At 44.6% G+C, this 15,000-nt stretch overlaps 2 protein-coding genes across 8 annotated transcripts in view; both read left to right on the forward strand.

The window, feature by feature from the left end:
- The window catches only part of znf423 (zinc finger protein 423), a 134,531-nt gene extending 129,934 nt beyond the window's left edge, over positions 1–4,597 (forward strand). For all 6 annotated transcript variants that reach the window (XM_035642981.2, XM_047333416.1, XM_047333415.1 and 3 more), the window contains one exon: positions 3,526–4,597. In XM_035642981.2, coding sequence (XP_035498874.2) covers positions 3,526–3,555 — 30 coding nt within the window. In that variant the 3' untranslated portion in view covers positions 3,556–4,597. The remainder of the gene's footprint in view (positions 1–3,525) is intronic.
- Positions 4,598–6,963: 2,366 nt separating this feature from the next.
- si:ch211-212o1.2 (uncharacterized protein LOC492735 homolog) overlaps positions 6,964–15,000 on the forward strand; it is a 28,162-nt gene continuing 20,125 nt past the window's right edge. The window contains exons 1-2 of one of the 2 annotated variants that reach the window (XM_035642880.2): positions 6,964–7,141; positions 7,251–7,438. In XM_035642880.2, the coding sequence (XP_035498773.1) occupies positions 7,279–7,438 (160 nt within the window). In that variant the 5' untranslated portion in view covers positions 6,964–7,141; positions 7,251–7,278. Of the gene's footprint in view, positions 7,439–15,000 lie in introns of both variants that reach the window. The other variant, XM_047333396.1, reaches the window with a different exon arrangement.

Consider the following 15,000-nt stretch of genomic DNA (forward strand, 5'->3'; position numbering starts at 1 on the left):
TGGAGGACGGTTTCACACACAAAACGAATGGAGATGTATAAACACGTTTTAGTGAGAGACCCTCCTGCTATTGTTTCGTCTTCACACAAATTCTTGCACAGTTGTCCCTTCTGTCTGTTTCACGTTTAAACACTTAAAAAGGCTCTTTCTCATCGTGACACATCTGCAGCTGTGGAGTCTGTTTATTAGAGAATTTACCATCGTGATCAGAGGCCTCGACGCTCAGTAAACACTTCGTATAAAAACCCGTCTTCCTCTTCACCCCCTCACTCCCTCCTCCTCCTCCTGTCACGCTTTTTTTCTGAAGAATATATCAATTACTCTGCTGTAGAGCAGATGTCACACTGACACACACACACACACGTCTGATTGATTGCAAAGCTGCATAATCAATACCAGCCCCCAACAACAACGTAAATGAAGAGAAGTAACCGGGGGGGGGGGGGGGGGGGGGGGGGGGGGGGGGGGGGGGGGGGGGGGGGGTGTGTCACATGGAGTGTGGAAGGCTGTCATCCACTTGTCCATTGCATTCCTCTCTCATCCCTCTCTCTCATCTTTACCCCCTCTTCCTTCCTCTCTCTCTCTCTCTCTCTCTCTCTCTCTCTCGGTCCTCAGGACTATTTCCAGCGGTCCACTGCAGCGCCGCAAGCTTCTCCAGGGAGCGACCTCCATCCCTCCATCCCTCCCTCTCTCCCTCCCTCCATCCCTTCCTCTTCTTATTCTTCCTCTGTCCTTCCTTTCCATCCCTCCCTCGCTCTGTCCTCAAATCAATACACCGGCACTAGGACCGAAGGAACCTGAGGGAAAACGCATGCTCACACGCACACACACACACACACACACACATACAGTCATGTCTCCACAACTTCATAGGACATTACAGGACATCACAAGAATCAAACCTTCACCATAACTCCTACATGTCCAACAACAACCATTATCGTCACCGTAGATTTTAATGATTTACATAATAATGATCACTAGTCTATTTGTTCCCCATAACATGAGCAATACATTGACCGCACACACACACACTCTTCTTTTCCTTCCCCTTTTTCCTTCTGTTACAGAATCACATTTCCCTTTTTTCTCCTTTTCTCTTTCTCCCCACTTCTTATGCCTCATAATTGACACTAAGACCCTAATATGAGGCATTACAAATGATGGCCCTCCTCCTCCTCCTCTCCGTAAAGAGGAATGAGCCTGACCTCTTCTGGCAGAGAGGAGAAACGCAGCCAGTTAGTTGTTGGGACGGAGCAGAGAGGTGGAGGACGAGAGAGAAGAGGAGTGCTAGCGTGAGAGACGTCAGAGAGAAAGAGAGAGAGAGAGAGAGGAGGGTTTTCTATCATAATGGGGTCAGTGGCTCCCAATGAGATCTGCCTCCTCATGAGAGAGGCAAACACACACACACACACACACACACACACACACACACACACACACACACACACACTGTCCCATACGTTATTTTGCTCATTAACTCGCCCATTTTTTTTTAAACCATTCAACTGCATGTGGCGCTGTGTGTGTGTGTGTGTGTGTGTGTGTGTGTGTGTGTGTGTGTGTGTGTGTGTGTGTGTGTGTGTGTGTGTGTGTGTGTGTGTGTGTGTGTGTGTGTGTGTGTGTGTGTGTGTGTGTGTGTGTGTGTGTGTGTGTGTGTAGGGCATTAATACCCTCTGCCTTTTCTCTGGACATGCTTGGCCTCTAAAGTCTAGTGACATACACCGTCAAACACACAGTCATACAGCACACACTCGCCCCCCCCCTCTCTCTCACACACACACACACACCAGAGGGCTCAACAAAACATGCACAGCAAGATAAGGGCCACAGAATGACAAATAAGTATTTATCAACCCCAAACCACGTATAATCCCCCGCATTTCTGTCCCCGCCCGCCCCCTCCTCGCCTCTCTCTGTTCTCTTCATCCCCCCGCCCCCTCCTCTTTTTCATTCCCTCATCCGCTGCTCTCTTCTTTTTTTATTGTCTATTTTTTTTTCTTCTTCTTCTTCTTTCCGTAGTGAGGCCTATCTGCAAGAGAGAGAGAGATTAATCTGAGAGAGCTTGTTTTTTAGTAGTGGGTGGGGGGGTTGATTGGGAAGATCTCACATGGGAAATGTGTGTGTGTGTGTGTGTGTGTGTGTGTGTGTGTGTGTGTGTGTGTGTGTGTGTGTGTGTGTGTGTGTGTGTGTGTGTGTGTGTGTGTGTGTGTGTGTGTGTGTGTGTGTGTGTGTGTGTGTGTGTGTGAGAGAGAGAAGGGAGAAAGCTGTACAGAGGAGGAAAAGCATCCTTGTGGAAATTTCTCTCTCGCGCACACACTAATTCCCGGAGAAATCTATCCAATCAATCATTTACCCACCTTCTACACACACACACACACACACACACACACACAGAGAGCGCAGTATCTACCCAGCTTTAGATGCGATGCTAGCCAAGTTCCAAACCAGCAAATCCAGATTATCACGAGTTCAGTTCCCTGCTGTAGCTGATATGAAATATCCACAGAGGACTGACTGGGGAGGTGTGTGTGTGTGTGTGTGTGTGTGTGTGTGTGTGCGTGTGCGTGTGTGTTCACGAGTGCTGAAGCGAACATCCCAAGTCCCAACAGCCGAGATGAAGCTGGCACATGCCAGTTTACCTGTAACTGTGAGTGAGTGTGTGTGTGTGTGTGTGTGTGTGTGTGTGTGTGTGTGTGTGTGTGTGTGTGTGTGTGTGTGTGTGTGTGTGTGTGTGTGTGTGTGTGTGTGTGTGTGTGTGTGTGTGTGTGTGTGTGTGTGTGTGTGTGTGTGAGAGTGTGTGTGTGTTTCATTATGATGGTTAAGGAAGTATCAAGTATTAATTGTGTGTTCATGTGCGTGCGTGCCCGGCCTCTTCACTTGTGGATACAAATCCGCCTGTGAATCTCAGTTTTTTTCCCCCACTCTCATCACTTCTGTTATGAATTATAATTTTTTTGGAGGGAGGCAAAAAAGGTGGGGCTTTTTTTTGCATTGTGATTATGTATTGATGTGTAGAGCGCCGATGCCTTGGGAGAGAGACGAGCGCGGCCGTCTCGCAGGTACGGAGACGGTGTCTGTAAAATATTAATCGCGATATCAAAAGACATGAGGGTTTTTCACAGATCTGAATAAACAAATAGGAGGCGGCCAGGGTTCCCACGGACGAGAAATGAAGCAGAACAAATGCCGTGAGATCTGTAATTATTTAGCGCCTCACTCTTCCGTCGTGTTTTGAGGACAAAGTGTATTTTTCCGAGGTGCAAAGGTGTGTTCTTGTTTGTCTTGTGTCGTCGAGGGTCTCCTTCCTCTTCCTGCTCCTCTTCGTCAGACTACGTTTAGAGGCGAGCAGGCCTCGCTGTCGCTGCCGTGGGAGGCAGTTGTGTTTCTCTTCTGCTCTGTTCTATTATTGGTTGGGGGGGGGCAAGTGGGAAAGCGCCGCGCTCACGTAGCCCATTATTTCTCTCATCATGTGTTCTCACTTTTTCCCCTCTATCTCTCGCCTCTCCCTCTCTCTCCCGCCAGAACCACACACTGAGTCAGCACGCGCAGTGAGACCGAGGCCCGGCAGGATCCCTCGGCTCAGCCGGGGCCCCCGACCCGGCGCCGGCGGGGGACCCCCATCTCCACATCACAGCCAATCAAAGTGTCATTTGCTACTCACATGTAAAACTCTAACGATCGCGCCACTGGGCGGCGGCTATTAGGACCAGTGGGGGGAAAGGAATATTAATGGGATATGCTATTAAATAAAGAAAGGCGGGGGGGGGGGGGGGGGGGGGGGGAGAAAAAAAAGTGGTTAAGAGAAAACGGTAAGAGTTAGATGAAGGAGAGAGAAGAGTGTGAAAAAAAAAAAAGGTATTGTACGTGCAGTATTTTTTATTGTCCCTGCCAAACCCCCCTTCCTCCAACCAGCTTCCTCCTCGTCCCCCTCCCCTCTCTCCCCTCCTCTGACCCATCACTCCCCAGTCATGCATTTTATTTTTTTTAACAAATAGGAAAAAAAGCAAGAAAACGTCCCTTGTTTTGAAATTTCCTTCATTTTTTTTTTAATATAGATTGTAGGAAGAAGGTCCACTTTCTTGTCCCCTCAGTTATCGTATTCAACTCCATAGGTGCCAATTTTCTTTTCTTCTGTTTTTTTTTTTTTCTGCCATATGCGCTTATTTTTCTTCATTTTTCATTTTTTTTGTACCTTTGATTTCTCGCCGTAAGTAGGTACTCGTGCCGTGTTGTGATTGTTTGTTTGCCAATCGTAATATTCCCTAATTTTTTCTTCCCCAAAAGAACTCTCCTTTTTATGATTATTGTTATATATATTTTTTTTCCTTTTTGTAATTACTATGAAAAAAAAAAGACATCAAACAAAATAAAGTGCAGAAAACCATACAGATGTTTCTTTTCTTTTTTCTTCTTTTTTTTGGGAGGATTGGGTTTTCCAGTCTCCACGGGGCCTATAATGGTTATTGTAAAAATGAATATCATCGATTTCAGTGCGTCTGGTCAATGACTGCTTTTTAAATGTGAATTAACCAGATTGCAATAATCTAGTACAGACATAAAAGATAAAAACAAATAAATAAATGACAAATAAACAGCTGCTGTGTGGTGTGCATTTATTCAAGGGGAATGCATCTGTGAGCTTTTCATGTGCGCATATTTACTGATGTATTAATACTCTCCAAGTAACAAGCTCAGTTTAGGTTTTAAAAAAGCGAGTTTATCAATACAGAACAAAGGCTATTCACAATACTTTACATTAGATACAATTTTGTCTCTAATCTTTGATTTTTGGCTGTAAATAAGTGTTTAGAGCAGCGCCACCACCACCGACCCTCCCGCAGGCTTGTTTCTGATCATCCTCGTAAACAAAATTGACAATGTACGAATGAAGCCTTAATAAATGTAAGTCTAGAGGATTCAGTCACAAGAGCAAAGGTGGTGTTTACCAATACACACAAATCAGAAGAAAGTGTGTCCATGATATCCTTCTTTCACAAGGATTGATCACGTTCAGTCCTTGATTCTTACAGCATCCATCAGTTGTGACTGCAAATCGAGATTGTCTTAATGGTCAAAGATATATTTTTAAATGTCCTCAGCAGCCCCTCACCGATTATTAATTTTGAATGTTAAAACTCACAAAATAAAAGTCTGCGGAAGTTTTTGCATCTGATCAGGATCTGATTCCAGCTCTCTGAGAGCTGCTGTATGTTCAACTGTGTTGCTACAATAAACGAGTATTAATTACATTTCAAAAAATCCGATTTCACTGCCTGTATTAGTCTAGGACTCACTATAAGGCTGGCAGACTCGTCAGGGATGTATATTTTTTGCAGTGTGCAGCCTTCTGTTTCTGCGGCGTCCATGTGTCCGGGGCAGCTGAGTTTCTGCAGCCGCTGAGACCGTTTCCACCGACCAGACGGCTGAGAGGTGTTGACGGACACCACTCACCCAGAACCAGCCATGTGAACAACCACAATGTCACCAGAGAGAACTAATGAAGGCATAAAGTCACCAGAACAGAAAACCATGTCAGTCAGATGCTTGTTACACTCGCTGGGTACATTGGTGGAACAGTCAAACAATGTGTCCCTCTGTTGTCTTGTGGATGAATTAGACTGCGAAACGTTCTGCACGGCTGACCTTTGACATTCAAGGTGAAATAATACGGTAATATTTGTTGTAGAAATAAGATTGATCTTACATTAAGTCCCCGATGGTCAGAGTTGATTCTCGAGATGAGGGAGGAGAGTCCATCTTCATGAGGAAGATTGAATTCAGAAAAAAATGAATCGCACTTAACACACTGTTTATTAAAGAACTAGATCGACACTGCCTCTGTTTCGAGGAGGATCGGCCATGAACAGAGCAACACACAAGTTTATGTATCACACCGTGGACTAACACAAATTGAGACTGTGACACACGGTTTGACTAGTTTCTTATAAGGTCATACAGTATCACGGAGGCATTAATACTGCGTTCCATTATACCTCTAAACTCGGAGCCTGGAAGTCGGAGGGGTGTTCCAGTTGCAATTTCTGACTCGGAGGTCGTAACACCGACTTCCGAGATTATACCTGAACGATAAACCAAACTTCCGAGTTCAGAGGTGTAATGGAACGCAGGGTAATTCTCCTACAATAGCTTTGTATGTGTCCGGGGACCCCTGACCTCTATAACATGAAGCGAAGACACGTCATCAATTATGTACGCGAACATAAACATGCATTGAACTGGGATCATGCAACGGTCACACTTTTTTGAAAACTGTCTTGAAAACATGGTGTCATTTCAGTTTTGTTCAACGCATTAAATTTTATTCCCTTTGACCAAAAAGTTTGGGGATTTACACCTGAAGGCAAGGCAAGGCAAGTTTATTTGTATAGCACCATTCATACACAAGGTAACTCAGAGTGCTTTACAGAGGCATTGAATTACATTAAGACAAAGACATTAACATTTAGAATAAAAGCAAAATATTAAGACATTAAAATGAAAACATTGCACTGAAATAGATATTAAACCAGAGCGATAAAACATGACTTAATAGCAATACAAGTGCATTTAAAAGACAAGAATAAATTATTAAGATTCATTTATAGGAAAGTTGCAGAGAACAACAGTGTTTTTAGGCCTGATTTTAATGAGCTGAGCGTTTGAGCACATCTCAGGTGTTCAGGAAGTTTGTTCCACAGGTGAGGAGAGTAAGAAGCTTCTATCAGGAAGCCAGTGTAGTGATTTAAGGATTGGTGTGATCCAGTTTCCTGGTATTAGTCCGGACTCTGGCAGCAGTTAATATGACTCCAATATATATATATATTTTTTCTTTTTCTTCTCATGTTGTCGTTTCATGTCTCCAGGGTTTGTGTAAACTTCCACTTCCGGCTTTTGACCCGACCTGTAAAATGCAGACGGTGCCTGCGGCGGCAGCCGCTGACGTGACATCTGAAGCGGAATAAAGAAACGATGAAAGTTTGCTCAGCAAAGTGTGTGATAAAAATAAAAAAAAAACGACCCATAACTCATAAACGTCCACGTGGGGAACGTGTGACACGAGCTGCGGGGTGTTTTTAAATCCCCGTCAAATATGTCAGCGCAGTGTATTTCCGGGTGGCGCGAGGCTGCTCCTGCTCCGGTACATGCTAGCTAGCATCACTCGGTTCAACCCCCTCCTCTCCTCTGCGCACACACACACACACACACACACACCAACCGCTTATGTATGTACAATTAATGCCACACAGCTGAGAGTCGACGCGGCGGGCACGAGACATGGCGGCGTCGCTGCTCTCCGAGACCGACATCCGGCACCGGTCCATGGCGGAGGAGGACCCGAACGGGAACGAGCACGGGGCGGCTGCACGCAGCGCGGCGCCCCGCTGGGGACCGCGGCACGCCGGAGCTCGACAGCTGGCGCGGCTCTACTCTCCCGGTGAGGACGCGCGTGTGTGTGTGTGTGCGCGCGCGCGCGCGTGTGTGTTGTTGTTGTTGTTGTTGTTGTTGTCGGTAACCGGGACTGAGACGTGACGTCAGCAGAGGCCTGCAAATTAGCCACAGTGCGACTCCAGTGACGATGATGATGATGATGATGACACCTGTTCACAAAGTGCTAACACGGATGCTACATGCTAACTCAGCTGCTTGTTGTTATGCACACCTGGCCGCAGCACAACAACCTGCAGTGAGTTGTGACATCCATGTGCTAGACCACGTCCACACTGTGTGATAACAGAAAAGCAGAGCATTAAAAACTACAGTCAAACTGTGCTATCATTGATAGAAGAGGAACAAAAGCCTTTATCTCAGAGTGACCCCCCCCCCCCCCCCCCCCCCCCCCCCCCCCCCCCCCCCCCGTGGCCAAGAGGCCTCTGCAAAGTTGGGCCTTCACCTGAGGTGAACACAGGATGCAGCAAAAGTGAGTTCCCCTGTGATTTCCGTCTGTCCTCTATGTACACGGCTTTATCCTTCAAGGGTCCCATTAGGGACATTGGGCGACCAACCAGTCACACTCACATTCACACTAACTATTACATCACATAGAGTCTCCAGTGAACCTATAGCCCCAATGGGAGGAAGCCCGAGTTAGGCCTGTCACGATAATTACGGTATCGGCTTATCGTACGATACATGAATATGAACTCAATCATTTCTATGGACCTCAGTTACAGCCATTGTGTTCATACATGCATGTGTGTTGACATAATGAATGAACGTCAACAACAGTCCAGCAAATCTAGACGCTTCTATCTTGTCATCTGTTCTCATCCTATGATTCATCAATTGCTGGTTTGGTCAATAAAATGTCAGGAAAATATGGATTTCTTAGTGTTTTTCTAAAGGCATCTTCTTCTTCAAATTGCTTCTTTTGTGTGAGGTCTAAACGCAAGTGTAAACTTTGGATAACATTTCTCTCAGCAGCAACACAACTCGTGTAGGACCTGCACACGCAACAAGCAAGCTCACGTGATTCAGTGTCAAAAAAATTGGTCTTAAAATTACGATGATATTGTTTATCGCAATTATTTCTGTGACAATATTGTTATCGTGATAGGCCTAGCCGGAGCACCTAGATAAAACCCACGCAGACTGCAAACTTCACACAGAAGAGCCCTGGTTGATTTGAACCGGGATTCGAACCAAGAACCTTCTTGCTGCTTACCACTGCAGCCCCCTAAGATTTCCGATCAAGGCTAATTTAATTTCCACATCAATGTCATGAAATAACGTGAACATGCAGCTTCCCCAGTTTTAGTCTGGTTCTGTGAGGCAGAGGCGGTCACCCGCTAACCAAGACGCCGGTTCGATCCCATGCTTTCCCTTTGTTTTGATTGCGAGTGGCAAAAAATTGACTTTATTGTGCAATTTAAAGTTTATAATCCCATCATTTTTTTGGTTCCACTGACTTTCCAAATGAAGACCAGTTCACTCACGTGTCGAGGAAAGACTTCACAGCCTGCAAAAGGTTTTTATGTAAATTGCTCTTGAGGGAGATTTGAACGTTTTAAGAAAATAACCCTGATGATGTGGTCAGGGTTTCTTGACATAAAATATGTATTCATTTTTTTCAGGGACTGGGTTAAAACTTTGGACTTTGGAGTTTGTAAGACGTGGTTGTCATTTTCCAGGCATGGAGGTTTGAAATAAAAATGCTCATTGTTGAAAGTTCAGTGGCCCAGAGTCATTGTGGAGTTTGACCTGCACTAAAAGTCAGCTTTGCTTTATTTAAAAAGAAACATGTCTCTCAAGTTCTCCAATTTTCATGGTCGTGAACTAATATGAACGTCCAACATACTTAACTACCCCTGAAACATATGGCGACTAGATTGGGTCTTAAAGGCCAAACCCCCAATGAAAGATGTATGTTTAAAATGCCCCCTAGTATTAAAAAAACCTTGAAGTCAAATACCTGAGGTAAAAGGCCCTGGGGTTGATGGGTTATGTTTTCTAGATGCCGGTGAAGTCGTTGCCTTCAGCCCTGGATAGGCTTTTAGTCCTCGGAACAAAAAATCGATATCAGTGACACAGTCTGCAGCAGTAATCCTCAGATCCCCGTCCTGTGGGGTGCGGAGTGTTGCTGGTTTTCTCTCTTTTTGCTGCTAGTTTAAATTCACCTGGCGTCCCGGTCTTAAATAAATCTCTGATTAAGCGTCTAGAATGAAAACTGCCTGGCAGAATGGGCGAAAAAAAAAATGAAAGCAGCAGTCTCCGGACCCTGGAGACAGAAGAATCTCAGGTCGGCTGCCGGTGCACATAGGCCACAAAATACTTTGATAAAAACGACGGCGTTTTTTTTTTATTGTCGACAGAGTCGCCTTCTGTGTCACGACCCCGAGGCCACGTGTAATTGCGTTGCATTGTGGTCTCGTTAAACATCCCGTCAGCCGCACCGCTCCTCCCGCTGCTCTTTTGTGTTTGTGTAGTCGCCATCTCTTTGTCCCGAGACAGAAACGTTTGCTCCACGAATCTGCTCTGCTTCAGGACTTGAAATGTATGATCTGTACTTGTGTTACAATATCGTAAAGAACACATCTCTAGAATATCTCGTCTCTCATCTGGTTTCGACGATTTAGAAGTTTCAAAAAAAACTAAGCCATTCCATCGCGTCGATCTTGGCTTGGTTGATGGGAAAGCGCACTGTGCCTCGGACCTTATCGAAAAGAACCCGTCTCACCAGTTGTGCATCAAGCTGGACTGGGCCACGTCTTTTTGCCCGACCATCTGCCCCCCGCTTCTCACTTGACTGCGCATTTTAATTGCCTCTACTTGAGCCACGCATGTCGGCCACTTGTTGTTAACACTTTTCTAAAATAGGAATGATGATCGGAGGAGGGGGGGGGGGAGAGAGAGAGAGAACGGCGTAATCGTGAAAATTCATGTGAGGGAAACGTGTGTCGCTGGAATCCAAAGCTCTCACAGCGACGTGAGTGCTCGACTCGACCCACTGAGCTGAAAAGGAATCATTCTGACCTGATTGGTGACTTATAAGACATTTTAAAACTATTTTATTTTTAGTTTTACATCTGTCAGTGTGTGCAGCCTGTCACAAGACAGCTTTGCCATTAATGGGATTGGATCTATGCTATTGGTCAGGGCCATTTCATTAGAGAGACAACCATCTCCACTCTGGCGTTTGTAAACAGATAAGCTTGCAATACGTTCTTACACACACACACACACACACACACACACACACACACGGATGCAGGAGAGATGTAGGACCAGAAACGAGTGGTGTACTTTCATTTATTCATAGAACAACAACACTTATTAATCAGTATTTGTCACTGACAGCATCAAATATGTAAACATAAACATAAAACTGGAGTTTCCGTTAAACTGTTCAACAACTAGCATGAATCACATTTTATCATCTTTTAAAAAATCACGGTGGAGTCGATGTCTGTGCTGTAGCCGGTCACCGTGTTTTGCTCTGCCCGTCTGTTGTTGTTGTTGAGTCCCGATGGTTAAGAGGATCACATGCGTTTGAGGTCCTGACTCCTCATCCCCCCGTCACTTCGTGGCCACGGAGCTTAATAGTTAGCACACTGACAGTGACGCTGGGTAAAAATAGCCCAGACGAGGCCGCGATATCTCGCCATCGTTCTGACGCAACACATACAAACACACAATAATAATACTCAGCAGTGACGTTTACACTCGGTCACTGAACCAGAACTGTTATTTCTCAATCATGTGGAACTGCAAAATGTAGAAGCAGGAACAAAGTCAGACCCAAGGAACACGTTGACTCCCATGGAAAAATCACACTTATTGATTTTTTTCTTTTATGTATCAATCCATATTTATCATTCTGTGTGTTCGCCAGGTGAATCATAACCCTGTAAAAGGGTTGTATGAGTCAAACACACTGTACCCCATGACTCGTTATGCTCTCTGCTAAACAATGAAACAATGAAAAGCAAACTGTTCAACTTAACCGAGAATACAAGCGAAAAAAAGTCAGTGAAAAAAAAGTTAACCTACAAGAATGTGGCTCAGTTGCTTCCATCAAACCACACAAGCCGCAAACCTCTGTGGGACTCATGCAGATTTCTCTTTTTCAAATATTAACAGTAAAAATTGAATGAAAAAATAACTAGTTCAAGGCAGGGGACCAGCTTTATTTTGTGCATTGCATGAATAAGAGGCTTTTAGTTCTTTTATTTTGGAATTCTACAAGACTCTACTACGTTGTACTCAACATTAAGCCCTAAAAACATGTTTTTTCTCAACCAGCCTTTTATTTGCCTTTATTTCCAAAGTTGGAGCTTCTATAAAAACACTAGGGCTGCAACTAACGATTATTTTTCATCATCAATTAATCTGTTGATTATTTCCTCGATTAATTGATTAGTTGTTTGGTCCATGAAATGTCATAAAACGGTGAAAAATGTCAATCGTGTTTCCCAAAACTCCAACATGATGTCACAGAGGAGCAAAGAAACCAGAAAATATTCACATTTAAGAAGCTGAAATCAGAGAATTTTACTTCTTTTTTTTTTTCAGGAAAACTACTTGAACCGATTAATTGATTATCAAAATAGTTGCTGATTAATTTAGTGGTCGATTACTAATCGATTAACTGTTGCAGCGCCACTCACTACACCATATAATTAGAAATATTGCAGAAGAGATGGTGCACATGGATCAGTGGTCGCTCACATGGGGATTAACGCGGGGCACAAAAATAGCATTTTTAGCTCAAAATGAACTCCAGATTTTGGTATATTGCAAACTAAATAAAAAAATATGTTTGTGATAACTCATTGGGTGTTTTTTTTATCGTCACCAAGTGAAAGCACAAACAGTTTATTGTCAATTTTTTTTAATTGTCTTCAAATCTAGAAGTTCTGTCAGCGAAGGACACTGGCAGCTGTCGACCACTAACGCAGCCAAATGTCAAATTGAATAAACTTTTTCAGTGCACTGTAAAAAAAAACACGAAGCCTGCTCACCTAGACAAGAAAGCGTTTGTGTGTGAATTTGTGTTTCCACCAGGTAAATCTCTGGACGTCTGTCCGAGCTTTCCCCTCGTTTTCGGCCAAAGGGCACAGCGGGCCGCGAGTGGAAGATATGCTCAGTGACGCTAACAATGCCGCTGAGCCGTTTTTATGGAAACTTAAAAGCGGGAAGCGTTTCCCACATGCTGACAAGTGTCCGTTAAAGAAAAACAAACAGCAAAAATTCAAAATGTCAAAGTGTCCATTTGAAAGGGGACGCCATGCTGCTATGTGCTTGGTTGTGTGGGTCCGGATCAGCGCCGGTAGGAGGTAAATCTAAATAGCAGTTTGGCTTGTTAGAGTTTGAAGAAGTTAGATGAGGCGTTGGCAACGCTCCACAGAGCCAAACATGGGCTCATTACAGAGAAGCTCAGGATGGACAAACAGCTGGATGCTTCTCTCTCCCTCTGTTTGTGCTTCTCTCCATCTCTGTCTCTTCATCCCATCGTCTCTCCTCGGTCCTCCCATATGTCTGAAGTGTCACGGTCCGCGGACTGCCTCTCCTCTCCTCATCTCCTCTCCTCTACTCTATCCTCCTCTCCTCCTCATCTCCTCTCCTCTTCCCTCATCTCCTCATCTTTTCTCCTCTCCTCCTATCGTGTCCTCTATCCTTCTCCTCTTCTGTCCTCTCCTCTCCTCTATCCTCCTCATCTCCTCCTCACGTTTTCTCCTCTCCTCTCCTCTTCCCTCATCTCCTCATGTTTTCTCCTCTCCTCTCCCCTCATCTCCTCATCTTTTCTCCTCTCCTCTCCTCTCCTCTCCTCTATCCTCCTCATCTCCTCCTCACGTTTTCTCCTCTCCTCTATCCTTCTCTCCTCCTCATCTCCTCTCCTCTCCCCTCATCTCCTCATATTTTCTCCTCTCCTCTCCTCTATCCTCCTCATCTCCTCCCCCTCCTAATCTTTTCTCCTCTCCTCCTATCGTGTCTTCTATCCTTCCCTCCTCTTCTCTCCTCTTCTGTGTTCTCCTCTCCTCTCCTCCTTTACATGAGCAACATACTGTGTGTGTGTGTGTGTGTGTGTGTGTGTGTGTGTGTGTGTGTGTGTGTGTGTGTGTGTGTGTGTGTGTGTGTGTGTGTGTGTGTGTGTGTGTGTGTGTGTGTGTGTGTGTGTGTGTGTGTGTGTGTGTGTGTGTGTCTCAAACTTCAGGTGAAGTAGTTGAACAGTACATGTTGTTTACCATGAAAAAACAGATTTCAATCATTTATTTCACTGATTCCGCATTTAGAAAGGTCATGTCCCCACAAACCTATAAATATCCTGTGTTTTAGTCCTTTATCGGCATCAACGCTGTGAGCCAAGACAGGATAGATTCATATTCAGTTTGTGAAATGGACCAAATATCAATTAAAGGCAAGGGTCTGAATTACTGAGGTGAAGTTTATTTATACTCTATAGTATATTACATAACTTTATTCCTTGCATTCATCTTAAAAACCTGAACTTTGCATTTAGACATGATTCTCAGAGCAGTCCATGCATCATGAGTGAGTCAGTCTCGGCCGAATTTGATTTATCGATTTTTCTTTTTCCCTCATACTAGTTGACATTGCCGAAAGCTTTTTACCCAGAGGCGTCGGCCTTGATGCCACAACAACAGAGGCAGAGCAAGGTCGTGGAAGTAGGTCGAACTTCAAAGTGTGGACGAAGGTAACAGAGCATCACAAAGTGAGCTGCCTGAGAAATATTATAATAGATGATGGAGATAATTTACATTGATCAAGTCCTTATCCTGAAAATGTCCTTAGTCTACAGTACATGTACATAAACGTGAAGAATTTTTTACCAACATCTGATAACCAAGATTTTCATTGCTAACTTTATCCAGACGCTGTTTGTGATTAGATGTTTTTTTGGGGGGGTAGAGAAAAAAAGTACTACTTAACACACTTCCCAAGAGGTTTTTTTTCATACAGGAAAAGATCACAAAATTATTCCAGGATCAAGAATAAGCAAAACATGTGGCAGAAAAATACCTGTACACTATAATAAACCTTCAAATCTAAGTTATATATTTGCGTGTACAGTACGTGTGCACAGAAAAGAGTACAGGACCGAAAACTCTCTGCGGTGCTAGTGAATAGTTTCGTTGGGCTCCAGGAACAGTGACTGTTGACCCTCCTCCAGTCCGACTGATTAGAGTTCAGCAGACGTCTCGGTGCTGAAATGTGACTGACCTGAAATTTGTCCTTTTGAAGACGTGCAGATGTGACCTGCTCACGTCTCGTATGTGACAGTTGACACACACTCTCTCTCTCTCTCTTGCACACACACACACATCTGAAGACTCCCTGAACTGCTGACCCCAGGGTCATAAAGGTCAGGGGTCAGAAACCATTTGCGCTTGTGTGTTTGGCCCTGAGACTCGCATGGGCTGCACTTGGCTTTGACCTGTGAGTGCATGCGTGTGTGCGTGCGTGTGTGTGCGTGTGTGCGCGCGTGTGTGCGCGTGTTTGTGCGCGTGTGTGTGTGCGTCTGTGTGTGTGTGTGTGTGT

This window comes from Scophthalmus maximus, chromosome 7 (genome assembly GCF_022379125.1).
Source record: "Scophthalmus maximus strain ysfricsl-2021 chromosome 7, ASM2237912v1, whole genome shotgun sequence".
NCBI lineage: Eukaryota > Metazoa > Chordata > Actinopteri > Pleuronectiformes > Scophthalmidae > Scophthalmus > Scophthalmus maximus.